Source organism: Neofelis nebulosa, chromosome 2 (genome assembly GCF_028018385.1).
Source record: "Neofelis nebulosa isolate mNeoNeb1 chromosome 2, mNeoNeb1.pri, whole genome shotgun sequence".
Classification (NCBI taxonomy): domain Eukaryota; kingdom Metazoa; phylum Chordata; class Mammalia; order Carnivora; family Felidae; genus Neofelis; species Neofelis nebulosa.
In genome coordinates, this window is record NC_080783.1 from 198,521,960 (window position 1) to 198,548,040 (window position 26,081).

At 49.7% G+C, this 26,081-nt stretch overlaps 1 protein-coding gene across 1 annotated transcript; it reads right to left on the reverse strand.

Moving 5' to 3' along the window:
* Positions 1-18,071: 18,071 nt before the first annotated feature.
* On the reverse strand, positions 18,072-25,149 carry LOC131491266 (antizyme inhibitor 2-like). Its single transcript, XM_058693947.1, has 8 exons — positions 24,985-25,149; positions 23,785-23,958; positions 23,193-23,365; positions 22,387-22,521; positions 21,329-21,494; positions 20,840-20,987; positions 19,168-19,268; positions 18,072-18,371 (listed from the first exon to the last, which is right to left on the reverse strand). Exons 1-8 carry the CDS (start codon positions 25,147-25,149, stop codon positions 18,072-18,074), a joined length of 1,362 nt encoding a protein of 453 aa, XP_058549930.1.
* Positions 25,150-26,081: the final 932 nt, after the last annotated feature.

Sequence of the window (26,081 nt, forward strand, 5' to 3'; positions counted from 1 at the left end):
ACTAGGTGAAACTGGGGCTCCTGGGTGGCTCAGTCGGTTAAGTGTCCGACTTCAGCTCAGGTCACGATCTCGCGATCTCGCGGTCTGTGAGTTCGAGCCCCGCGTCGGGCTCTGGGCTGATGGCTCAGAGCCTGGAGCCTGCTTCCGATTCTGTGTCTCCCTCTCTCTCTCTGCTTCTCCCCCGTTCATGCTCTGTCTCTCTCTCTCTGTCTCAAAAATAAATAAACGTTAAAAAAAAATTTTAAATTAAAAAAAACCAAACTAGGTGAAACTGATGCAAACCCGCTCAAACCTCTTGGGTGGACCCGTACTGAAACCAGATTAAATCCATCACGCAGGACTAGAACAGGTCTGGAATCCCTACACGAACACTGTGTACATGAGCTTGGACAGTCACAGCCCCATGCGTCTCCCAGGGATGGGCAACGACACATGGGCAGAGGGCCAACGACACACCGGAGATGGGCCAGGACGCATGCTTTCCAGTCAGAAACACAGTCAACATCTCTTGAAAGGAGCAAATTACTCAGGGGAAGATTCAAATATCGGGAACCTACCTCACGCCAGTTGGACAAGGGACCGATATCTCGCTCCGGGATCCCGAGGAATGTCATGAGACACGGGGACAAGAAGTGCAGCTGACGCCCATGGGGTTTGCCAGAACCCGAGACCCCTCTCTCTCTGGTGCTGGGAGGGGAAGGCACTCCCTCAAGGTCGGAAGCTCAGGGACCAGCAGGATTAGATGAGGGAGATCCTTGGGAGTTTGAGAGTTTCAGGGGGAGACACCAAAAGTTAGTGGTCATTTCAGTGCTCACATCAGTGCCCACAAGTGCCCCTGCTCGTCGGAGGTCCCCAGCCCCCCACTGGCTCCACCCTACCCCCAGGGATGCTCTCTCCAGCAAGCACCAGTAATCTGTGCCTGTCACCCTGTGCCTCTCGCCGGTGGGGGAAGATGCCCGGGTTGTGGTGGGGGGGGGGCACCTGGGTGGGGCTCAAGGCCAGCAGGGGAGCTAGATTCTCTTAAGTCAAGGCTGGATGGGTCAGCCCTTCAGTAGGATGAACCAGAAGCAGAGAAGATAAGGAGAGGTCCAGGGAGAGTGTCCCCAACCACATGGCTTCTCAGACACAAATGTGCTTGGGCAGAGACAGACATGCAGGTTAAGGGCCCGGGTGGGAGTTAGGGGCCTTCAGTACCAGCCCTGGCCTTCCTCTGACATGCACCAATCCATCTGGGCCTCATCAACCCACCTCTAAAATGAGAGGGAGCCCCCTCCCCCATCTCAATACAGAAACCTCCGTAGGGAGGGGTCCTACCTACATTCCAGCCAGCACGGATGCCATGAGTACCTGCCGTGGGCTGGGTGCCTTCTAAGGACTGGTCACTGGACTTGAATGATCTCATCGCACCGCCGGCCCACGCTCCGAGCTATTATCTGCATTTTACAGATGGAAAAACTGAGTCCCAGAGAGATGGCTTGCTCAGACACAGCTATTTGAATTCTTGTCTCCAGTTCTCCTGGGGCCCAAGGGAGAATGAGGAAGAAATGCCAGAGGTCAAGGGTTCCATAGATGACATTCCCCAGAATCAGCTTGTGGGGGTGAGGCGAGGGAGTGGGCTCAGGCCCAGAAAGAAGCAGGGAGAACAGTGCCCCAATGATTCATTTTAAAACAATTAGTTTTATTTGATTTTTTTCATTCATTGACACACTTTCAAGGTCCAAAAACATGCTTAAAAAGCATGGAGTAGGGGCGCCTGGGTGGCTCAGTCGGTTAAGCGACTGACGTCGGCTCAGGTCATGATCACACGGCATGAGTTCAAGCCCCATATCGGGCTCTCTGCTGTCAGCGTGCTAGCCTGCTTCAGATCCTCTGTCTCCCTCTCTCTTCTCCTCCCCCATCTCAAAAATAAATAAACATTAAAAAAAAAAACGTTCTCCAACTTTTGGATTTCCGCTAATTTGATCGGTGAAAAACGAAACCTAAGTGTATTTTAAAGTTGTGGTTATCTTATGAATAAGGCTGAGGGTCTCTTCAAAAGCTTAAAAGCCACTTTCTTTTTCAGTGTCGCTTCTGGTTTTGGGTCAGAAAGGTCTTTCTAACTGTAAAGTCAATCAGAAACCCTCCTATATTTTCTTTTGGTGCTTTTCTGGTTTCATTTTTTAATCCACTGGTTCCTGGAATTGGAAGCTTCTCTTGTCATTTCCTCAGCAGCAAGAACAAAGCTAGACCCCAAAGGGCTTGGGGCTTGGGGTAGAGAGAGAAAGGAGCTGCCAGGCTGGAGCCCTCTAGGTGCTGGGCTCTGTCTGACTCCTTTGGCTCTGCCAGAAATCCCAGCCGGAAGAGCTTCTCACCTTCCTCCCTCCAGCACTTGTGTCCTAAGGTTGGCCCAGGGCACCCAGAGTTAAGGGGACCCTGCTTTGCCTGAAGAAATTCTTGTCTGGGGAGTGAGACAAACACATTGCCGGAACAGAATTCAGATACAGAACAAGGCTTAAAGACACAGGGGAGGAGGAGGGGGATTCTGATGGGGGTATGTGGGATGCTCCAGGGAGGACTTGGTCTGTGACCTGAGCCTTAAGAAGGAGGGAAAATGTAATGGCAGTGATGGGGGCGGGGGCAGGCACCGCAGGAGCAAAGACAGGGTGATGGGAAAATCCACCCCAAGTCTAGGCTGGAAAGAAGGATTTAGTGAACCGTGAGGTCCTCAAGGGTAAAGACAGGGTATGACTTATCGCTGTGCATCAGCCAGAGTTTGATGAATGAAATGAAGCAGAAGGGACATGGGTCTCTGAATCCCAGGCTAAATCATTTTCCCTTTACTCCGGGAGTGAGAGGCAAAGACCTCCAAGAGGAGAGGAGCCCCTTGCTCTGCCCTCGCGTCCGAACCTGAGCAATCTCTGCACGCCACTGCCCCCTTGCGGCAGATCTGGGAACTCTCACTGATGAGCCTCAGGTGTCCCGCGGAGGCAGGAGGAATCTGGGAACCCAAGAAGGGAAGGAAGCCGAGTGGCATCCCAGAGGTTTGAAAAACCATGAATTTCTGGTCTGAGAACGTCTGAGTCCAATAGGCCCTCAGAAGCCATGTGGCCTGACTTCTTCATTACATATGGAGAAACCAAGTCTCAGTAAGAGTGCTGCCAGAGAGCGGAGAGCACTAGATTTGGTGTAAGATTCAAAAAGCCCAACAAATCCCAAGCAGGGTAAATTTTTGAAAATTTACACCCAGAAAGGCTACATACTGTATTATTCCAACTGCATGACGTTCTGCAAAGGTAAAACCATAAAGACAGTAACATTGTCAGTGGTTGCCAGAGCACAGGGAATTTTTAGGGCAGTGAAATTATTTTGTATGATATTATAATGTTGTTTGCACGCCGTTATACATTTATCAAAACCCATAGAATGGAGAATACAGAGTGGACCCTAATGTAAACGAAGGGCTTTGGTTGATAACGGTGTGTCAGTGTTGATTCATTGTAACAAATGCACTACACCCAAGGGGGATGTTGATAGTGGTGAAAGCCGGCGTGTGGTGGCAGAAGGAAGGGAGAATGTGAGAAAACTCTGTACCTTTCATTTAATTTTGCTGTGAAACTGCTCTAAAAAATCTACTAATTCAAAACCATTTTTACACCTAAGATATTGTGGTAAAACAACAGAATACCAAAGATAAAGATAAAATCTAAAAAGCTGCCAGGAAAAAGAATATTAGATTAACTTTAAAGGACCAAGGTAGACTGAGAGTTGACTTCTCAAGAGCGACAGTGGAAGAGAGAAGACAGCAGAAGACTTATCTTCAATATAGTAAAAGGAAACAATAGGGGCGCCTGGGTGGCTCAGTCGGTTGAGCGTCCAACTTTGGCTCAGGTCATGATCTCACGGTCTGTGGGTTTGAGCCCCGCGTTGGGCTCTGGGCTGACAGCTCAGAGCCTAGAGCCTGCTTCCGATTCTGTGTCTCCCTCTCTCTCTGCCCCTTCCCTGCTTGCTCTCTGTCTCTGTCTCTCTTTATCTCTCAAATAATAAACATTAAAACTTAAAAAAAGAAAAAAAAAAAGAAAAAAAAGAAAACAACAGCCAGCCTAGAATTCCATACCCAGGGAAAAATCCTTTAAGAACAAAGATGGAATCAAGACATTTTCAGACAAAGAGAAAGTGAAAAATTATGCCCACAGGCAGATGTCAGGTAGAAAGAAAAAGAGCCCAAATAGAGGGTAAAAAAATGCTAGAAAGAATGAAGAGTAATAAAATGGCAAAGTACGTGGGCAATGAAAATGAACCATGATTGTATAAAAGAATGGTAATGTCTTGTGACATTTATTTTTTTATTTTTAAGTTTAACTTTTTAAAAATGTTTATTTATTTTGAGAGAGAGAGAAGGCAGAGAAAGTGCAGGGGAGGGGGAGAGAGAGAGAGAGAATCCTAAGCAGGTTGCGTGCCGAAAGCTTGGGGCTAGAACTCATGAACTGTGAGATCATGACCTGAGCAGAAATCAAGAGTCAGATGCTTAACCGACTGAGCCACCCAGGCGCTCCTTGTGACATTTAAAACAGAAAACATTATAGAATTAAAATACATGACAAAATGATAAATAGGTCGGGAGGTGGGTAAATGTAATTAAATTATTGTGACATTTTTGTATTGTCTTGGAGTAATCGTGTTGATTAACTCTAGACTCGAACAAGCGAAGGGTGCAGCTTATAACCTGTGCGATAACCAGGAAAACAATAAATACAGTGTGATTTCCAAATTAGGTGAAGGAAGCAGAAATCTCCTCTGGGTGAAGTCTACCAATGAAAAATATGTATTTACTAATGTCGGACGAAGTGAAGGTTAAGACAAACTATCCAGAGTAAAGGAGACAACTGTATAATGATAAATGAATTGAGTCATCAGGAACATGTCAATTTATATACACCTACAAATCAATACGAAAAACACAGCCTAATGAAAAGATGATTAAAACACCTAAACAGGCACTTTACAAAAGAGGAAAACCAAATGACCAATAAACATGAAAAAGTACTCAACCTCCTGAGCAATCAGAGACATGCAAATAAAGACCACCATAAGACATTGTGACACATTCTATTGCGGTAATTTACAATTTGAACAGTGTCGTGTATTGGAGATCACTAGACATACAAAGAAGCAGGAAAACGTGATTAGCAATCAAGAGAAAAAATAGACAACAGTGTCCGAACCACAATGATCCACATATTGGAGTTAGTAGACAAGAACTTCAAAATACCTTTGATAGGAGCGCTTGGGTGGCTCAGTCGGTTGAGCGTCTGACTTTGGCTCAGGTCATGATCTCGCAGTTCATGGGTTCGAGCCCTGCGACAGGCTCAGTGCTGACAGCTTGGACCCTGGAGCCTGCTTTGTATTCTGTGTCTCCCTCTCACTGCCCCTTGCCCATTCACAATCTGTCTCGCTCTCTCTCTCAAAAGGAAATAAATGTTAAAAAAATTTTTTTTAATAAAATATCTTTGATAATATGTCAAAGAGCATAAAAGAAAAGATTGGCAAAGTGGATAAAAAATAGAGATTGTCAACAAAGAAGTGGAAGATAGTTTTAAAAATAGTCAAATATTCTAACACTGAGAAATACAACCCTGAAATTAAGAACTTATTAGATATGTTTAACAGAAGACAGAGTAAAGCAAGACAAAGGATGGGATAAGCAAACTTGAAGACAGTTCAATAGAAAATAGCTAAGCTGAAACATGGGAAAAAGCAAACAGAAAGGCCAGGGTGGGGAACTGGGTGGCTCAGGTTAAGTGTCCAACTCTTGATTTCAGCTCAGGTCATGATCTCAGGGTCATGAGATGGAGTGCTGGGCGTGGAGCCTGCTTGGGATTCTCTCTCTCCCTCTCTCTCTCTCTCTGTCCCTTCCCCACTCATGCTTTCTCTCTCTTTCTCCCTCAAAATAAACAGATCAATTTTAAAATAAAACAAAACTAAAACTAAAAAATCACAAATGTGTGGGTAAATCTAAAATGATTGGCTATAGGGGTGCCTGAGTGACTCAGTCAGTTAAGCGTCTGACTCTTGATCTCAGTTCAGGTCATGATCTCACGGTTTGTGAGTTCGAGCCCCCATCGGGCTCTGCACTGATGGTTCAGAGCCTACTTGGGATTCTGTCTCTCTCTCACTCCCTGCCCCTCCCTTGCTTGTGTTCTCTTTCTCTCTCTCAAAATAAAATAAAATAAAATAAAATAAAATAAGATAAAATAAATTAAATTAATTATATTAAATTAATAAAATAAATAAATAAATAAATAAGTAAATAAAATAATAGTCTCTAAAACAAATTATATAAATATCTTACAGAGTTAATAGCATATGTAGAAGTGAAATATACAGGGCGCCTGGGTGGCGCAGTCGGTTAAGCGTCCGACTTCAGCCAGGTCACGATCTCGCGGTCCGTGAGTTCGAGCCCCGCGTCAGGCTCTGGGCTGATGGCTCGGAGCCTGGAGCCTGTTTCCGATTCTGTGTCTCCCTCTCTCTCTGCCCCTCCCCCGTTCATGCTGTGTCTCTCTCTGTCCAAAAATAAAAAAAAAAAAAAAAAAAAAGAAGTGAAATATACAATAATAGCATGAAGGCTAGAAGGCTGTAAATAGAGTTGAATCATTCTAAGTTTCTTTAACAATTTAAAACAGTGCTTAATGTATTAATTTAATACTGTAAGAAGTCTGTAATTCTGTGATATGCGCTGAATGTTTGTATCCCCCCTCCATTCATATGTTGAAACTCCAGTCCCCGTGGGATGGTATTTGAAGATGGGGCCTTTAGGATGTAACTAGGTTGCAAGGGTAGAGTCCTCTTGGTGTAATTAGTGACCTTGTAAGAAGAGACATGAGTTTGCTTCCTCCCTCCACCATATGGGAACACAGCAAGAAGACAGCCATCTGCAAACCAGGGCTCTCACCGGAACCCGAACATGCCGGTGTCCTGATCTTGACTCCCAGCCCCCAGCACCGTGAGAAATGAGTTTCTGTTTTTTAACCCACCGGTTTATGGTGCTTTTGTTACAACAGCAGCCTGAACTGAATGAAGCATATTGTAATGGGTCAAAGATGCATTTTTAAATCTCTAGAGTAAATACCAAAAGCATTTTGCAAAAATGTAGAACTAGAACCTAAGAAAGGGAAAGATTGGAATAATAAAAATGAATTAATTACCCCCAAAAAGAAAGTAATGGAAAAATAGATGAACAAGGAGCAGATGAGACAGAAAACAAATAGCAGATCTAAATTCAATTATATCAGTAATTATATTAAATGCGCACAGTTTAAACAAAGTGACTAGAAGACAGATATCATTAGAGTTGATTTTTCAGGGGTGCGTGGATGGCTCAGTCAGTTAAGAGATCCACTTAAGCTCAGGTCATGATCCTGTGGTTTGTGAGTTCGAGCCCCGCATTGGGCTCTGTGCAGAGCCTGCTTTGGATCCTCTGTCTCCCTCTGTCTCTACTTCTCCCCAGCTTTCTCCCTCTCTCTCTCTCTCTCTCTCTCAAAAATAAATAAACATTAAGGAAAATAAAGATTATCTTTAAAAAAAAGAATCAATTTTTCAAAAGCTGAATTGTATTTCATTTGTAAGAAATATTCTTAAATATATAAACATAGAAAGGTGAAACAAAAGGCTGAAAAAAGATATGCCATTAAAATTTTTCTTTTAAGTTTATTTATTTATTTTGAGAGAGACCGAGAGAGTTTGAGCAGGGGAGGGGAAGAGAGAGAGGGAGAATCTCCAGAATCTCCAAGCTAACAACGCAGAGCCTGAAGTGGGGCTCAAACTCACGAAACCGTGAGATCATGACCTGAGCCCAAATTAAAAGTCAGAAGCCTAACCAACTGAGCCACCTAGGTGCTCCCCAAAGATATACCATTTTAATTTTAATTTAATTTAATTAAAAAGTGTTTAAGTTTATCTATTTTGAGAGTTGGGGGGGGAGAGAGAGAGAGAGAGAGAGAGAGAGGGAGAAAACGAGTGGGGGAAGGGCAGAAAGAGAGAAAGAGACAGAAAGAATCCCAAGCAGGCTTCCTGCTGTCAGTGCAGAGCCTGACATGGGCCTCAAACCCACGAACTGTGAGATTATGACCTGAGCCAAAACCAGGAGTCAAACACTTAACTGACTGAGCCACTAGGTGCCCCTTAATTTCAGTTTTAAAAGGCTAGTGTCACTATATTATATCAGATAAAATAGGCTTAAGACAAGAAGCATTACTAGCAATAAAGAGGGATGTTTTATGATAATGAAAGGTCAATTTAACAGGAAAATGTAACGGTCCTAAATTTGTATGCACAAAATGACACAGCTTAAAAATACACAAATCAAAATTAAACATACACTAATCAACTAACACAGAAAAACCAAAAACAGAAATAGACAAATGCACCAGCACAAGTGAAAATTTTAACACACTTTTCTCAGAAAGTCACACAACATTTAGTAAGGATATAGAAGATTTAAACAAAGTTGTTAACCAACTAAATTCAATTGACACATATAGAATATACATGCAGAATACACATGATTTTCAAGTTCATAGGAATGATTTGCCAAAAATGACCCTACTCTGGATCACACAATAAATCTCAACAAATTTCAAAGGATTGAAATCATACAGATTATGTTTCTGATCAAAATTCAATCAAACTAGAAAACCATAAAAGAGAGATACTTTTAAAAATTACCAAACGTTTGGAGATTAAACAACAGACAGCTAAATAAGCCATAAATTAAAGAAGAAATAGGAATAGAAATTAGAAAATGTTGAGTTGAATGATAAGGACAAAAAAGGCAAAATGCATCAAAATTTATGTGATACAGCTGAAGTGGTGTTTACAAGGAAATTTACAGGCTTAAATGCTCATATTAGAAAGAAGAAAGGTGAAAATAAATGAAAAGGCTAAAAAAAGAAGAGAAAATTAAACCCAGAGTAAGTGGGAAAAAATAATAAAAAATGGAAAACAGATAATACAGAACCATAAAAAGTCAAAGTTGGTTCTTTGGGGTGCCTGGCTGGCTCAATCCGTAAAGCATGCAACTCTTGGTCTTGGGGACATGAGTTTGAGCCCCATGTTGTGCGTAGAGATTACTTAAACAAATGAATATTTTTAAAAAGTTCTTTCTTCATTCTGCTAGCAAGAATGAAAAGAGAAAATAGCAAATATTACCAATATCAGGACGCAAAAGGGAACATCACTCCAGATCCTATACATAAAAAGACAATAAGGAAGTATTAGGAACTACTTAATGCCAATAGATTCAACAACTGAGATAAAACAGACATACTCTTCCAAATACATAATTCAGCAAAACTAACACAGAAAGAAATAGAAAACTGAAATAGTCCTGTATCAATGAGACACATTCAATTTGAAATTTAAAAACATGCTAACAAAGATTACTCCAGGTCAGCTCAAATTGCTGGCCTGGTAAATTCTGTGTAACATTTAAGGGAAAGTAACACCAACCTTATACCAACTCTTTCCAAAAATAGAGGAAGAGGGACCACCCCCCAATATATTTGATGAAACCAGCATAAACCTAATGCGCAAGTCAAATCAAGACATTACAAGAAATACTACACACTGTTGTCCTTCATGAAATAGTCTCAGAAATCCTTAACAAAATGTCAGCAAATTGACTTAGCAACATATAAAAAGAAAAACTGCCATGACCAAGTAGGGTTTATCCCTGGAATAGAAGATTGGTTTAACATGCAAAAATCAGCAATTGTACTATAGCAATCCAATTAACAATTAGGGCACAAGACTTGTGGTAGACTCACGCTGGTGGTCCCTGATGACCTGTGGCTTCCTGAATTCATGCCCTCGTATAGTCTCTCGACATTGACTCTGGGTTTGGAGAGGTGATTTATCTTGCCCTGTGGAGCATTCATTAGCTAGTGTGGTCCAAAAAGATAAGCCCTTGCCCTTTGGGTTTTGTCCTCTGAATGCTCCTCCTTGGAGCTCTGATGCAAAGTGATCTGGCTACCTAGACGGGGAACCCATGGAGAGAGACCCCTGGCCAGCCTCCTCCTGGTCCAGCCATCCCAGCTGAGGCACCTGAGATGTGTATTAAGCCATCTCGGATTTTTCAGCCCCAGTTGAGGCTTCAGATGACTGCAGCCCGAATCAAAACGCCCGCCCAGATGAAAGTGAGCAAATAAATGGTTTCGTCTTAAGCCACGAATTTTTGTGGTGGTTTGTCACATAGTGACAGATTGTTGCAACAAGGCTTAGACTGAGATGTCACAAAAGGGGACATGCCCCTGGCCACTAAGCCCATGAAAAGGGATTCAACGTCACTGGTTGTTAGGAAACTCCAAATGAAAACCACAGTGAAATCGCATGTCCTATCACTAGAATGGCTGAGGTAAGATTTATCACTCATCACCTGTAAAGTAGGCTTGTCAAAAAAAATCAAATATAGATCTCATCAAGCCACTGGATCCAACTACCAATTAACAGGGCTTTCAGAGGAGAGAGGGACATGTGGCCTGCAACCACGGGGATGAAATTAGCAATGACGGGGAAACTCCCATCAGGCAAAATGATCTGGTTTCATTCACAAGGGAATTACAAAAAGAAGGGAAAACAACTATAGAAAGAGAACCAAAGACTAAACAAAATGAAAGAAAAGCAGACAAAGGGAGCCAAGATGTTAGTTGCTCTTGGCAGGTAGACGGTCGGGGGCCGCGGGAGGGGAAGATCATGACTGGGAGGGGGCATGTGGAGAGTTTCTGGGGTGAGTGACAAGGTTTTGCCTTCCAACAGGTGTTTGCTTTATTACGGTTTCATTAATCAGTACATTTGTGGCTTCCTATATTTGTGTTGTATTTAACCATTAAAAAAAAGAAGCTTATTAAGAAGCCATCCAGAAGATGTGATAAATGTGCAGAGATTCCCCAGGCTCCCAGAAATTGTGATTCGGTGTTGCCTGAACGAGGCTCCCCAAACCGCCACATTTAAGAAACTCCCAGATGTTTTCATGCAGTCATCCGCAGATGCATTTTGAGAAACGCTGGTGAAGGTGCTGGGGATCCAGGGAAGGAGTTCACAGAGGAATGACCGTCCGTTTTCACTTTAGAAAGATCCTTCTGAGGACTGTGGAGGGTGAGTTAGAGGAGCCTGGGGACTGACTCATAAGGCAGGAAGATAACAGAGTTCTGGCAATTAGAGCAGTGGCTTTGGGATGGGGTGGTATGCCAAATCAAGATATGTTAGAGCTTAGGGGCGCCTGGGTGGCGCAGTCGGTTAAGCGTCCGACTTCGGCTCAGGTCACGATCTCGCGGTCCGTGAGTTCGAGCCCCGCGTCAGGCTCTGGGCTGATGGCTCGGAGCCTGGAGCCTGTTTCCGATTCTGTGTCTCCCTCTCTCTCTGCCCCTCCCCCGTTCATGCTCTGTCTCTCTCTGTCCCAAAAATAAATAAAAAACGTTGAAAAAAAATTTTTTTAAACAAACAAGTATTAAAAAAATTAAAAAAAAAAAAAAGAGAGATGTTAGAGCTTCCAAAAACATTTCCAAATTCCCAACAGACACGATTCTTTGGGATTTGGGTATGAGATAACAGAATCTCAGGAAATTTTCTGACATTCCTTAAATCATACAGTATGTCATATTTTTCCTAACACTTTATGTGTTTTGAAAAAATAATGATCGACCATAATAATAAACAGTGAGCATTTTTCTGTAAGAAGGCTATAACAAACATTTCAGAGGTTTTCTATCTTAAAAATTATAGTAATAAATGCATAGTTTATTATTATAATGGGACAATGTAATATGACAAGATGATACATGTCAATAAAATGTAAAAATGATCTCTACCTAAAAACTGCTAGAACTGATTCATGAATTCAGCAAAGTTGCAGGATATAAAAATGATCTCTACCTTATACAGACATTTGATCATAAAACACATTACAAAGGGAAACATTGGGGCACCTGGGTGGCTCTGTTGGTTGGGCATCTGACTCTTGATTTCAGCTCTGGTCATGATCTCACGGTTCAGGAGATCCAGCTCTGAGCTGACAGTGCAGAGCCTGCTTAGAATCCTCTCTCTCGCTCTCTCTCTGCGCCTCCTCCACTAGTTCTCTCTCTCTCTCTCAAAATAAATAAACATTTTTTAAAAAAAAGAATGTAGATCTAATTTTTAAAAAGAGCCCAGGGTGCCTAGGTGGCTCAGTCGATGGAGTATCCAACTCTTGATTTTGGCTCAGGACATGATCTCATGGTTCGTGAGATCAAGCCCTTCATCAGGCTCTATGCTGACAACATGGAGCCTGCTTGGGATTCTCTCTCTCTCCCTCTTCTCTCTCTCTCTCTGCCTCTCCCCCTACACATGCTCTCTCTCTCTCTCTCAAAATGAAAAAGCATTAAAAAATGTCTAAAACAATAAAAGTAAAAAGCAGAACGTTAATTCAAAGCAAATGCCAAACAGAAATTATTTTTAAGATGGAATGATAATATCATGAATGTTTACTATTTAAAAGTCTTCCTTAAAATGAAAATTTAGAACACCTAACATATTAACTGCCTTTGAGCTTTGCTTTTATGATAAATATTTCAGAAGTGGAAATGCTTATTTCATTTTGCATTGAGGCTGGTTGAATTAAGTGTGTGTCCAAACATATCTTCAAGGCGGGTATTAGGGTACACATTGCTTCATACAACTTTCCTTTTTTTTAATGATGAAATATTTTGCTTTACAAAGAACTAGAGCCTATGGCAAATATTCAAACACTGGGAAATGTCAGCTAACACAGTTGGGCAGTGTTCAAGTTACATGTCGAAACTGCCACTTTAGGGACTTATTTTGCTTCCAAAATGTATTCTTTCTTGGAACACCACTCATAGAAGTGGAAGAAGGCATACTCATACTATGCATACAAACTTATAAATATTCATTCTAAACACGCTTCCACACATTTGCAAGAGTGGCTCACCACTGGCCGCAGACAGGGTCACAAACACACACTTGTAGCTCGGCGACAGCTCCAGTCCTCTCCTGCATGCTCCTGTCCCAGCTCCCAGAAATGTCAACGTTGACCTTTGACTCCACATTCCAGCATTTCCTGCTCTAGCTTTCGATAGGTCAGTGAGTTCCTTCAGACCAGAAACAACTCAAGTTTGAACGTTAAGCCTTGTTCGTAACAGGAGACTGGTCCTAGCTCTTCCTGCCGCTGGAGGTTGGTGTCACCCAAGCCAAAGAGAGGAGGAGTTTGGAAGGCAGAGTGGCCAGCTGTGTGAGTAAGGTGGGGGCTGAGAGAAGCTGTGGATTCACAGAGAGAAGGTCAACGGCACTACCCCCCTGAGAACGGTCTGCCCTGGCCGCTGTGCTTCTCCACGGATCACCATGGGCTGGAGCGTCACTGGGCTCCACGGAGTCTGGAACCCCAAATCTTGCAGAGCCTCAGGGCCTTTGCAGTGCTGTTCCCTCCCCCTGGAGTGTCTTTCCCGACCCTCTCGGCCATGAGGTCTCTCCTCACATGTCATCTCCCAACCACCCTCTCCGGCCACTTCCTCTTAATTCCTCCAGAGCACCCATTTACTTGTTTAGTATCTGCCCCCCCCTCCCGAACCCCCAAAACGGCAGCCCCGCAGGAGCAATGCTGTCTCCTGGCCTGTTTCCTGCTGAATCCCAGCGCCTAAAACCGCGTCTGGTACAGAGTAGGTGTTCCAGGAATGCTTACTGAATGAATGAACTGAGCGGATGGAGGCCAGAGGTACAGATGGAATTTTGAAGACACCTCTCTTGGCTTCCATTTTCTCACTTGTCAAAGCGGGGAGTGAGGGGCGCCTGGGTGGCTCAGTCGGTTAAGCGTCCAACTTCGGCTCAGGTCACGATCTCGCGGTCCGCGGGTTCGAGCCCCGCGTCGGGCTCTGGGCTGATGGCTCAGAGCCTGGAGCCTGCTTCCGATTCTGTGTCTCCCTCTCTCTCTGCCCCTCCCCCATTCATGCTCTGTCTCTGTCTCAAAAATAAATAAAAACATGAAAAAAATTGTTTAAAAAAAAAAAAAAGCGGGGAGAACTCCCACCAAACCCTTGCAACAAGGCGTTGTTGGGTCCGGGCCGTGAATCCTTAGTGGGCCAAGCATATCCTGAGCACTGTCCGTCCGGATGCAATACCACGAATAGCCAGTGGGTGGCAGCAAGTCACCACAGTTTAACTGGACAAAGCCTTGGTCCCTCCCAAGGCAGGAAACACCTGAGATTTAATCCCCCAGCTGCCCAGCTTGGTTTTTTTGTTTTTGTTTTTGTTTTTTCCCACCATCTGGGACGCATGACTTTCTTCAACATAGCGTGCACGCCCCTGCTGCCCCGACATTGACCCTGCATGTGAATTCTAACCTCAGCTCTGCCCCTTATCGCTAGGTGCCCAGGTCCGTTCGCTTCTCCGAAGTGGGGGGGTCATCGCGAAGGAGTCTCCAGCACATGTGTCTGTGGAAGGACAGTATGTGGGGTCGCGAGAGGGCTTGGAGGACTGCAGGGGCTTTGGGGGTAGCCAGCCATAAGTGGAACCTGGACCGCAGAGCCCTCCGCTGTGCCCCTGCACCCAGGCAGCCGAATGTGGATGAAGACAAAACACACCGAATGCCCGGCCTCGCTCCGGGTTGCCCCCCACAAACCTCGGTGGGCAAGGCAATCGCGCCTCATGTCACTGGCCCATTCACTCTCGCCCTCTTGTGACTTCCCCATGTCTGCCCCTCTCCTCCAAACACCTGCCCCCTCCCTCTCAGCCTGGATCTTGGATCTTGTTTTTCACCGAGAAGACAGAACCAATCAGAAGAGAACCCCACTCTCTCCCGAGGACCCTCAGGGCGCCGCTGTGTGCCCTGCTTTCTGTTAGCTGGGATGAGTCGTCCGAGATCCCACCCAGGGCACTGGAGGCTCACCGTCCCCTCCCCCTCCCCCCCCCTCCAGGTCCGGCGTTGGTCACCGTCTCCTCTCTTCTGCATCTTAGTTATTTTCCCTGCCAGCCAGTACAGCATCCTCTTGAGCCTACAAACAAGCTGTAATATCGCTCATCCTCAGCCTCCTGACGGGACCTGCCCTTCTCCCGGCCACCCTCCCATAGTCCGCAGCCCGAGTCCCACACAAGTCCCTGGAAGCCGTGCCCTCGCCCACCCTCTCACCCATCCTCTCTGGACCTCACCTCCGCCACCTTCCTATTCTCTCGCACTGAAAGCCTCTGGTAAAGACCACAGGTGGCCTCCCCGTCCCCCTCCCCCTCCCCCACCGCTGGGCAGTATTTGACAGGCGTTCCCTCTTTGAAATGTGCCTTGTGTGCCCAGTGCCCCCCGCCACCCACCTGTGTATGCCCTGTCCTGAGGCCTGGCCCTGGAACCAGATACTCGTGTGTGACTCCATCTGGAGGCTGGACAGACCTCTCCAACTTGACTTGTCAAAGCTGAGCTCTCGATTTGAACCCCTCCTGACCTGCTGCTCCTCCCCAGGGTCCCTGTTCCCCTACCAGCAACTCTGGCCCAGAGCCCGGGAGTCGTCCTTGACTCCTCTCCTTGCCCCGGGTACCCCAGCTGGCCCCTCAGCAAATTCTCTTGCCAGGACCTTTCCACCCTGCCCTGGACTGGCCACGATTCACTACCAAACGCCGCTGTGAGCACCCATCATTTCCCCAAGCTGGCAAGAACCTCCTCCCTTTCTCTCTGCACTCCCACTGCGAGCACCTGCTCAACCCCTCCAGGGCCTGCCCTCCGGCTCGGAACAAAGTCAAAGCCCTGCCTTACCTTGAGGCCTGATCAATCAACGCTGGGCCCTCCTCTTCCTCCTCTCCCGGCACCTGCCCTCACTCACTCTGCCCACTCACATTCATCCCCTTGCCTTTTTTCTTTTTTCTTTTTTGAACAGTCTCCATCCCCGGCCTGGAACTTGCAGGCTGCCATGCCTGGGACTCTTGTGACCCAGCAACCCCACGGGCCCTCGCTCGCTGCCCTTGGGTCTCCGCTCCCACGCCATCCCTCAGGCCGGCTTCCCCCGCGTCCTCCCACCTAAAATAGCACATCTTCCTTCATTCACCATCCTCTGGCTCTGCTTTATTTTTCCTCACAGCATTTCTGGAGTTTGTGATGTATTTATATGTCTGCGCATGCTGCCTCTTTTCCCAACGGGAAGGTTCGCTCGTGAGCGTGGGGTCTTGTCCGTCTTTTCGTTGTGCGTTACCTGTGCCTGGAACAGCGCCAGGCACACACTCGGCCCTCAGATTTCTGCTGAGTGGATGGATAGATGGGTGGATGGATAACCACAATCACAGCATCAGAGGGCAAAACGGAAAACACACCAACGTGTCTTGCATCTGAATAAAACTTTATGTTTTCCCTAAAGCCCACTCATGTCTCTGCCTCCAGACACCTCTGAGGGGGTTGGCGTGGATGTTTCCACCCCCCAATTCTCAGGCACCGGGAGATGAATTGGGGACAGGCTGTCTGAAGGCCGTCTGAGACCTCTGGCTTTCTAGGGCAGCGTCTGGGGCCCATCCCTTCCCATGTATCTGGGGGACAATTCTCTTTAGTCCAGGGATGCTGGGAGATCCCGCTGGTGTTGGCCGAGGGGGGCTGACTCCGGCGGACGGGGAGGACCATTGCAGAGGCTGGGGATCGGAGAACGTCTCATCAGCAGAAGCTTAAAAGGGACACAAGACACAGGAGGTGGGTGGCTTTGGCCTCTGGGCCTTCACTTGCTGAAGGAATGTGGCCAGTCATCCTGACCTGTCCCCACCCTCACCTCTGCCAACGTCCTCCCCTGTAACACTCATTTCCTTTTTGAGCTCAGAACTCCCCCAAATGCTGTTTTTAAGGTTTTAGCGTGCCCAGAGGACACGCAGTAGTATACCTTGTCCATCCAACCTTGCAGCCTGGGGGTTTCTGAGGCTGAGGCCAGGCCCGAGGCACTCACTTGGCCCATTAGCTGTGTGGCCAGATGCTATGTGGCTCCCTGAGGATGCCCAGACCATGGGGCTGGCCCGGGACCAGGGGCAGCCAGAGGCGGGGCCCTGGGCGTGAACGGACCTTGCTTGAGGATTTGCACTATATGACTTCTTCCTCTCAACAACCCTGGGTGGGGGGGATACTAATATTATCCTCTCTTCACAGATAGGGAAACCGAGGCACTGCCAGCACTGTTCCTCTGTGGTGGAGCCTGGCTTCCTCCCAGGCCCGTCTGAGCACTCCAAAGCCAGTGCTCTCACCACTAGACTGGGTGCCCGTAGCTCATGCAGACCTTCCTGGAACCACACAGGGCTCACTAACTGAATGAAAGGAAGGGGGAAAGATCTCAAGGTGCCGGTCAGTGCAGGCTGCCTCCCAGCCTAGGTCATAGCCTCCGGGGCTACTTGTTGTAAAGGCGCAAGGTTCTCAGCCCCCCGTCCCCAGGACCAGGGTCTGGGGGTGGGTGGGGAGGGGGTCAGGGGCAGGCGGGGTGGGGGGGGAGTGGCTGCCAGAGGAGCCGGCCTAGACATCAGGTCCACTTTGGGAGATAAACAATTTTGAACCTTGAAAGTTGCCTCGTCACTTCAGAAGCACCCAAACCTCTCGCCCACCCCTGTGGCGGCCCCCCACGCCCACCCCACGTGTCCCCGTGTGGACATACCACGGTGTCTGGAGCATCTCCACCACCACCTCCCAGCCTAAGGTGCCGTCCCCAGCAGGCTCCTGTGGGAAGATTGCACCAGTAAAGGAAGGTTCTAGAGTCCCCTCTGCACCTCAGGGGGTGAGCCTTAGGGTGGGCAGAGAGGGGACCCTGGGGCAGAGGCTGTGAGGGACCCGGAAGCTGCTAGGGGAGGAAACCAGGGAGCCGTCACAAACGGAGCAGAGAGGGGCCTTGACCACCGGACTGAGGGTCAGCTGGGGCCCTAGGGCTGCCTGATCTTGCCCTCAAAGGCGTGTGCACGTCAGAGCTGTTGGAGCCACCCAGGTGGGGAGAGGCTGTGACAGGGTCAAAGCCAAAGGCAGAGGCCAGTGTCAAAGAGCAGTCAGACCATTTGAGCTTTGCTGGGGCCAGCGGCGGGGAGTAGGGTATTTCCTGGGCCTAGGGCCCCAGAGCTTAGCCACAAGCTCCCCTCGCCAAGCTCAGACCCCGCGGAGATCCCCTCAGTGGCCTGTCCCTTCTTTCTCCTTCCAGACACCTGAGCTCGGGTTCCATGGCGTAGTAGGTGGAGGCAGGCGGGAAGCCATTGAAGGTGGAGCTCATAGAGGACGTATAAGCGCCCATGGAGGGGAAGACAAGCCAGTCACCCACATCCAGCTCTGGCAGCTGTACCTCCTCTCGGAAGAGCTTGTCAAAGGCATCACATGTGGGACCGTACAGGGTGCAGGGGAAGAGGGGTGGGTCCGAGCAGAGCTCCTGCAGGGAGCAAAGGGCAGGGACTCAGAGAACCACCTGGTTCCCCCAGCCCGCTCCCCGGGCTGGCAGGGCATGCGCCCAGGGCCCGAGCAGGAAGGCACCAGCAAGGACCCTACCGGCCACCCATAAAGACCAACCCCGCCTTCACGGAGTTCGTATTCTAGCAACACATTCCAACTCTGCCAGTTCACAGATGCAGGCACGGATGGGACTTGGCTTTCCCCTACAAAACGAGAGGGTTTTATTCAATAATCACTTGTGGGGATCACCTGGGGAGTTTTAACCAAGGACCGATGCCAGGGTCTCGACCCATCTGGAATTCTGATTTCAGTGGTCTAGGGCATCGCCCGGGCACTGGGGTGTTTCAAAGCTCTCCAGGTGATCTAGTGTGGATCAGAGTGTGAGACTCTCCCCTTCCTAAGCCTCCTGCACCGGCCGCACTCAAGGATTCTGGAAACACAAGTGCGTGCATGCAGGGACGTACGTGGAAACACGCATCGCCAAACAGACACGCACGCGCACCGATGCAGACTCACGGACCTGCTCCCACCCACCCGCACAAGCGCAGATCAGCAGGCCCACACAAAGAAACGCACACATACGGAATCACACGTGCAGATACACGTAGGCACCCCGGTGTGTGTCCTTGTGCAAGCACGTGGAATGACCACCTGCAAACCACAGAGGGTCTGAGGTCCTTTACCTCCCCACCTGGCTGCAAGCACCCCTGCCTCTCAGGACTGGGGGCCGGACTTAAGGGCCTTAGAGTCCAGGAGTGCCAAAGCCACACCCTTACCTTCACCACAATGGGCATCCTGGTGACAGGCTCCCTGAGGCAGAGGCGGAAGATGCCGTAGTGGCCATCGTTCAGATAGTACAGCAGTTTCCGGCGGCCTCCTGGGAGTGGGGAGAGGGCAGGACGGCGATGTGCTTGGCCAGTCTCCCCGCTGACCCTCAACCCCTGAGCGCAGCGCCCTTGGGAGGGGCCCAGACCCGCTGCCCCGTGCTGGTAACACCTGTTCTCTGTCTCAGGGGTCTTCTGGAGCCCAAGCAAGGTGGGGGCCTGTCTTCTGGGCTCCCACCGCCCCCTCTGCCCAGCCAGCTCACCCGCCTCCCCCATTCCGTCCCTCGACAACCACACCAGAGGCTCTCCCCCTGACTTCTGCTTGCTCCTCCTGCCCCACGCACCCTGGTCCTTCCCCCGTGGCCCTGCGAGCCATGCCCGGTCTCCTATTTCTTTTCTTTTTTTTTTTTTTTTTTAAATTTTTTTTTCAACGTTTTTTATTTAGTTTTTGGGACAGAGAGAGACAGAGCATGAACGGGGGAGGGGCAGAGAGAGAGGGAGACACAGAATCGGAAACGGGCTCCAGGCTCCGAGCCATCGGCCCAGAGCCCGACGCGGGGCTCGAACTCACGGACCGCGAGATCGTGACCTGGCTGAAGTCGGCCGCTTAACCGACTGCGCCACCCAGGCGCCCCCCGGTGTCCTATTTCTAGGGAACCGTGACTCAAGACTTTCTTCCTCCGGGACAGTTTTCTCCATGCCTGCGTGTCTTCTGTTAGCTGATGAAAACAAACCTCAGACACGCTTGAAAACAGTGTCTGAGTCTGACAGTCACAGACTGGAGCCCGACTCTCACCTCCCTCCGCCTAAATACTCTGCCTCCGTTGATGTTGCTGAAGCAAGCATGGGTAGTGGCTTTCTCGTAGCCCCATCACACTCCTGGTGCGTATTGAGCTGGGGTCACCCGGGCCCGCCAGATCTGTCAGCCGTGACCCACTACTGAGCCAGTTTCTTCACAGCCACTTAGTCTGGCCGCAGAGTATTGCTTCCTTGAATCTAAACTCGGGATTGTACACTGACCTCTGTTTTGTTTTTTGTTTTTAATTTATTATTTATTTATTTATTTTGAGATAGCAGGTGGGGGAGGGCCAGAGAGAGAGAGAGAGAGGGAGAGAGAATCCCAAGCAGGCTCCGCCCTGTCAGCGCAGAGCCTGATTGGGACTCTCTCTTCCCCTCTCTTTCTGCCCTCCCCCCACTTGCTCTCTCTCCCTCCCTCTCTCTCTCTCTCTCTCTCTCTCTCTCTCTCAGAAATAAATAAATAAACGAGAATTTGTCTTTACTCGGTATGTTTTTCGTGACAGGAGTCTGCACCTGCTAGAAGGCTCTTGCTCGAAGAATTTCAGAGGCACAGCAGCACAGGGGTGTCTGTGACCTCACGAGCTGTAGCCCGTGACTTTGCCTCCGTAAACACAATACGCATTCACTGACCGCTCAGGAAGAGTAGAGGCTTCGCCTTGGTTCTCTACCTCCCAGTCTGAGAACAGCACGATAGTGATGTTAACAGGTTCATTTCTACTCCCATTAGGCACCAGGGGTGCAGCCCAGACCCCCTGTCCATCCTCTCCCCCCCAGGGCCTGGGAACATCTGGACAGTGCCCTCCCCACCCAGTGCTGGCCCACACACCAGACTCCAGCACAGCCTTCTTGGCAATGATGTTGACGGCAGCCATGCAGACAGACGCCGCATAGAAGCGTCCAGGCTCCGCGATGATCTCAACACCACTCCCCTCGGGGAAGTCCTGGGCCAGGGCGGCATTGATCACTCTCGCCATCTACAGGGACAGAGAGACCCTAATGTGACCAGTCCCTATGTGTGGGCTTTACCTGCATCATCCCCCTCCATTCCCATAACAGCACTGTGGAAAGTGTTATCGTCCCCACTTGACCAGCAAGGAAACAGAAACGGAGGCCCAGAGAGGGGAAGGGACTTGTCCAAAGACACACAGCAAGTCTAGCGCTCTGAGATGTCTGAATTTGGAACCACAGCAATCAAGACAAACCCCAGCCACATGCATGCACGTGACTCAGTTCCAAGAACTCGCCCTACACACAAACACACACACCCACTGTCCCCTGGACCCAGCCCAGTTTCCCTCTCGTCCTCCTCTCTGACCTCCTCAAACTGAGGCTCACAGCCTTCCCCTCCGGGGAAGCCCCCTCCGATGTCCAGGAGGCTCATGTCATGCCCGAACGCTCGGCCCATCTCAAATACACGCCGGCAGTCAGCGATGGCCTGCCTGAAGTTGTGCGGTGTTTGGCAGTTCGAGCCCACGTGGAAGCTGGACACGTGTCAAATGACACGTGGGGAACCACACATGGAAACACAAGGGTCAGTAAGAAGAGGGACGTTCAGAAACACCAACGGGGGTAAGATGTGGAGATCGGCACGCATCTACACACAGTAAGACACGTGTGACTACACCGGCCCACAGAAACGTGCAACCTGGGACATACACGTGCGTGTCCCCAGGGACACATGCATTGCACGCGACAGGCCCGGAGTTGGGGTGCTCGAGGTTGTGCGGCAGTCACTTCTCTCAGCTGCCGCCTCCCAGCGCCCCTGCTGCGGGGCTCCCCTTTTGTGAACAGAACCCCAAATCGCAGGGCGGGCTGGGGGACCAATCAGGGCCAGGTAGGGTGAGGCGAGCAAGGCCCTCTCCTCAGGTGCAAAATTTAAGGCAGTGCCTGAACACTAAGCCATCAAGATAAATAACATTGAATGCGATCTTTTTTTCAATTTCTCTTCAATTTTTTTTTAACGGTCATTCATTTTTGAGAGAGAGACGGAGACAGAGAGTGAGCAGGGGAGGGGCAGAGAGAGAGGGAGACACAGAAATCGAAGCAGGCTGCAGGCTCTGAGCCGTCAGCACAGCGCCCCGCGCGGGGCTCGAACTCCGGACCTGTCAGATCATGACCCGAGCCAAGGTTGGACACTTGACCGACTGATCAAAGCAAGATTGATGCAAACACATGCACAACGAATGAAATACAGAAGTTTTAAGTTTAAATTTTGATACTTTCCTCATCGTGGATTTTTTGCATTAATTTTGATGTTTAAAAAAAATATATTGTATTAAAGGTGTTTTGACGCCCCCTTAAATTTTGCACCCAAGGCAAGTGCCTTGGAGATTTAGAGTGTGCTTCCCAGGCAGGGAAAACCAGTGCTCTCACCTGGTTCCGACCACAGCCAAGCCCAGGTCCCTGGCAGACTTGAGCAGACGTTCACATGCTTCCAGGCTTGCCCCGAACTTGGCGCTCAGGGGAAAGATGCTCTCGCTGTCCTCGGTCAACAGCCGGAGGACCAGCCTGGGAGAGGGTTGTGAGAGATGCCAAGGGTTCTTACACACACGAGTCCCGAGGCCTGGATGGTTTATCATCCCGCCCCTGCCCCCCAATCTCTCTCCACGTTCCCACCCACCCCTGCCTAGTTCCTCTGGACTGTCCAGCCACAAAATGCCAAGGAGCTAAAACACTCACCACTTACAGACTTTTGCTCAGGTAAGAAGAAGCAGGAAAGCAATAAAATTATAAATACACCTTCTGTGGGTCTCCATGCTACAGGATCAGAGACGTTAGATAACTTTCCCAAGACCACACGGCATGTGCAGATGAAGCTGAGACGTGAGCCCAGGTCTCCCTGACTCTGATGTGAGTGCTTTTTTCATTAAGGTCCCCTGACCCTAGACCTCCTAATGCCAGGCTTTGCCCAGTGTCTATGCAGACATAAGCAGTGCTTTTGTGTGTGTGTGTGTGTGTGTGTGTGTGTGTGTGTGTGGCACCAGTGTGCGCAAGGGAAGGCATTGGGCCCACTGACTCAAATTCTTAGACTTTGCTGCTTGAGTCTCTCTCCCAAGTCACCCCATGGGACCACCTTCATCTGGTTGCGGAGGAGACCCAACTCCCCTGGCAGGGGCCCCAGGCCAGCTGGTCCTTGCTCCGCCTGTCTCCGCCTGCTTGCACCACCCCGCTGGTCTCACCTGGCCCCAGGGTAGTGCTGGGCCACCTTGGTCAGCTCTTCCTCGCTGTCGAAGGTCAGGAGCCACACCCCGTGGCGGGCAGCATACTGGATGTGGGAGACAGGCTTGCAGGGGTTGGCGTAGATGATGCGTGAGGGGGCCACGCCCAGGCCCAGCACTTGATCCAGCTCCACCTGGCAAGGGTGACAGAGCCAGGAGCTGGCTCGCCGCCCCTCCCCCCGCAAGGGGCTGCCCTTGACTGTACCCGTCCTCTGCACCCGGCACCGCGCTGGGCACATATGTGCTATTGAGGCTCCTAGACGACTCCGAGCAAAGCGCACTTGGTCCCAGTTTAAAGAGGAAGAACCTGGGGTTCAGGTGACATGGTTGTGCCCGTGAACCCACAGCCTGTGGTCCCTCCACTCACTGGTTGCCTGCCGGGTCGCATGGCCCAGTGGAAGGCCGACCACCCGTGGTTCATTCATTGATTCCCTCAAAGACAGGTGTCAGCCAGGGTTCTAGGTGCCGCAGTCCCCAGCCCCAGCTCCCTAGCGGCTGGCCTTTCCCCCAGGAAGTGTCAGGCCTGTGATGGCAGCAGGGGACACAGGCTCACCTGGCTGGCGCAGTCGAAGCCGGTGCCCAGAGTGTCCAGAACACGCAGCACCCACACACTGCTGTTGCACTTTACTGCGTAGAAGGGCGAGACCCGTGGCAGGGCCTGGCAGAAGGCCCGGTGACGGCTGGCCAGCACACCCAGGTCGGCTACCATGAAGGGGTCTCGGTGGTCCTGGCAGGGCAGGGAAGGAGGGCAGGGAGGCTGGGTAGCGGGCACTCACTTCACTTTCACGACGACTCTACGTGGTAAGTACTATGTGGCGCCACCATTTTAGAGAGGGGGAAGCGGGCTCGGAAACACAAAGTCACTGGTTCAAGGTCATGCAGCAAGTACAAACAGGATTTGACCCCAGGTCTTTTTTTTTTTTCTTAAGTTTATTTATTTATTTTGAGAGAGAGAGAGAGAGAGAGAATGAGTGGGGGAGGAACAGAGAGAGAGGGAGAGAGAATCCCAATCAGGCTCCGCACTGTCGGCGCAGAGCCCGACACAGGGCTCCATCTCATGAACCGAGAGATCTTGACCTGAGCCGAAGCTAAGAGTTGGACGCTTCACCGACCGAACCACCCAGGTGACCCCTGACTCCAGATCTTCTAACGCTTTAAACAGGGAGACAAAGGGCTCCTGGGTGGCTCAGTCAGTGAAGTGTCCGACTTCGGCTCAGGTCATGGTCTCACGGTCCGTGAGTTCGAGCCCCGCGTCGGGCTCTGTGCTGACGGCTCAGAGCCTGGAGCCTGCTTCCGATTCTGAGTCTCTGTCTCTCTGCCTGCCCCTCCCCTGCTCATGTTCTGTCTCTCTCTCTCTCTCTCTCTCTCTCCCAAAAATAAATAAACATTAAAAAAAATTAAACGGGAGACATGAGGGCAATAGTCTTTGTAGATCAAAGTGAGGACAAAACGGCTCCAACCCTCAATTAAGGAGCCTGGCGCTGGATACAATTCCACGTGATGATGGGAGGTGCAAGAAGGGCACAGAGAAAACTATTTCCTGACTGACCCCCAGCAGAGCTGAGGCTTGGAGTAAGTCCTAGTAAACTAACCTATAAAACCATGAAATTGAAAGTCTTATTTCTTGTCCACCAAAGTAGGGACTGAGACTCCCCTTCTCTGCTCCTCACTCTCTTCCACCCCTCCCTCCCCCTCTCTCCCCCTCCTTCCCCTTCCCTCCCTGTCCCTCCCTGTCCCTCCTTCTCCCTCTTACTGAATCTGATAGCTCCTGGATCTTCTTCAGGGCCACCTGCCAGGCAGATTCCCCAGGCTCCAGTGCGATGAGCTCCTTTGGCCACACGCTTCCAGGGGGTCCTTGACTCTCCTTCGGGTTCCCAAGGGGGGTGCTGGTGCCTGACCCTTCAACAGATCCCTCCATCAGGCACAGTTCCGGAGTCCTGGAAAGATTTTGCTCTAAGGACCTGGCCTCCTTCCTTCTCCCAGCTCCCTGCAAGTCCCAGGGGCCAGTGTTCCCAAGCCAGCCAGTCCTCGGCCCTCCTTTTTTCCACAAAGACCCCCATGGTGCCCTGGTAAATTTTCCCATCTGTAGCATGGGCCACTGGTCTGGGCTCTTCAGAGACAAAGGAAGCCCAAGCAAGAGGCACACACCATGTGTATGGAATAGAGGGCTGGCGTCCTCTCCCGGGCTCCTTCACACACATGTCCCCATTCACAGGTGAGAAAACAGAGGCACAGGAAAGATAAGCGAGGAGTTCAAGATCTTCAGATTATGAGACTCAGAGCTGGGGCCCAAGAGATGATCTCATCCAACAACCCCATTGTACACACAGGGACAAGAGGCTCAGAGAAAGGAGGAGACTCACGCACGGTCACCAAGAAGTCGGTGGCCGAGCTAGGACTGGCACCTGAACTCCCTAGAGCTGCCACTGGACCTGCTGTTGGCCACACATCCCTGAGACTGAAGTGAGGGCAGCCTGCAGCCAGAGTCCTGACTCAGCACTTAGGGCCACACCCACAGTCCCCACTCCACACCCGGACTCACCTGGTTTCCATCTCAACGTGCGTCCTCAGGCACAGCCCAGGGCACTGGGATCTATGGTGTCCTGAGCTTCTGGTAAATCCCTGAAGGAACATCAGACCTCAGCCCGGAGCTCAGGGGCTGTCCCTCCACACCTCAGCCTCCCTGCCCGCTCAGCCTAAGCCTCCCAAGCCCAGAGAATGAGCCCTCCTAGGTCACCCGCATGGCAGACACATGGGGAGAAGTCAGATTCCTGTTAGAAATGACCATCAGCAAGGATCGGGGTTGAGAGGCCCTGGAAACCCTGTCACCCACCTTCCCTCCTTCACGGA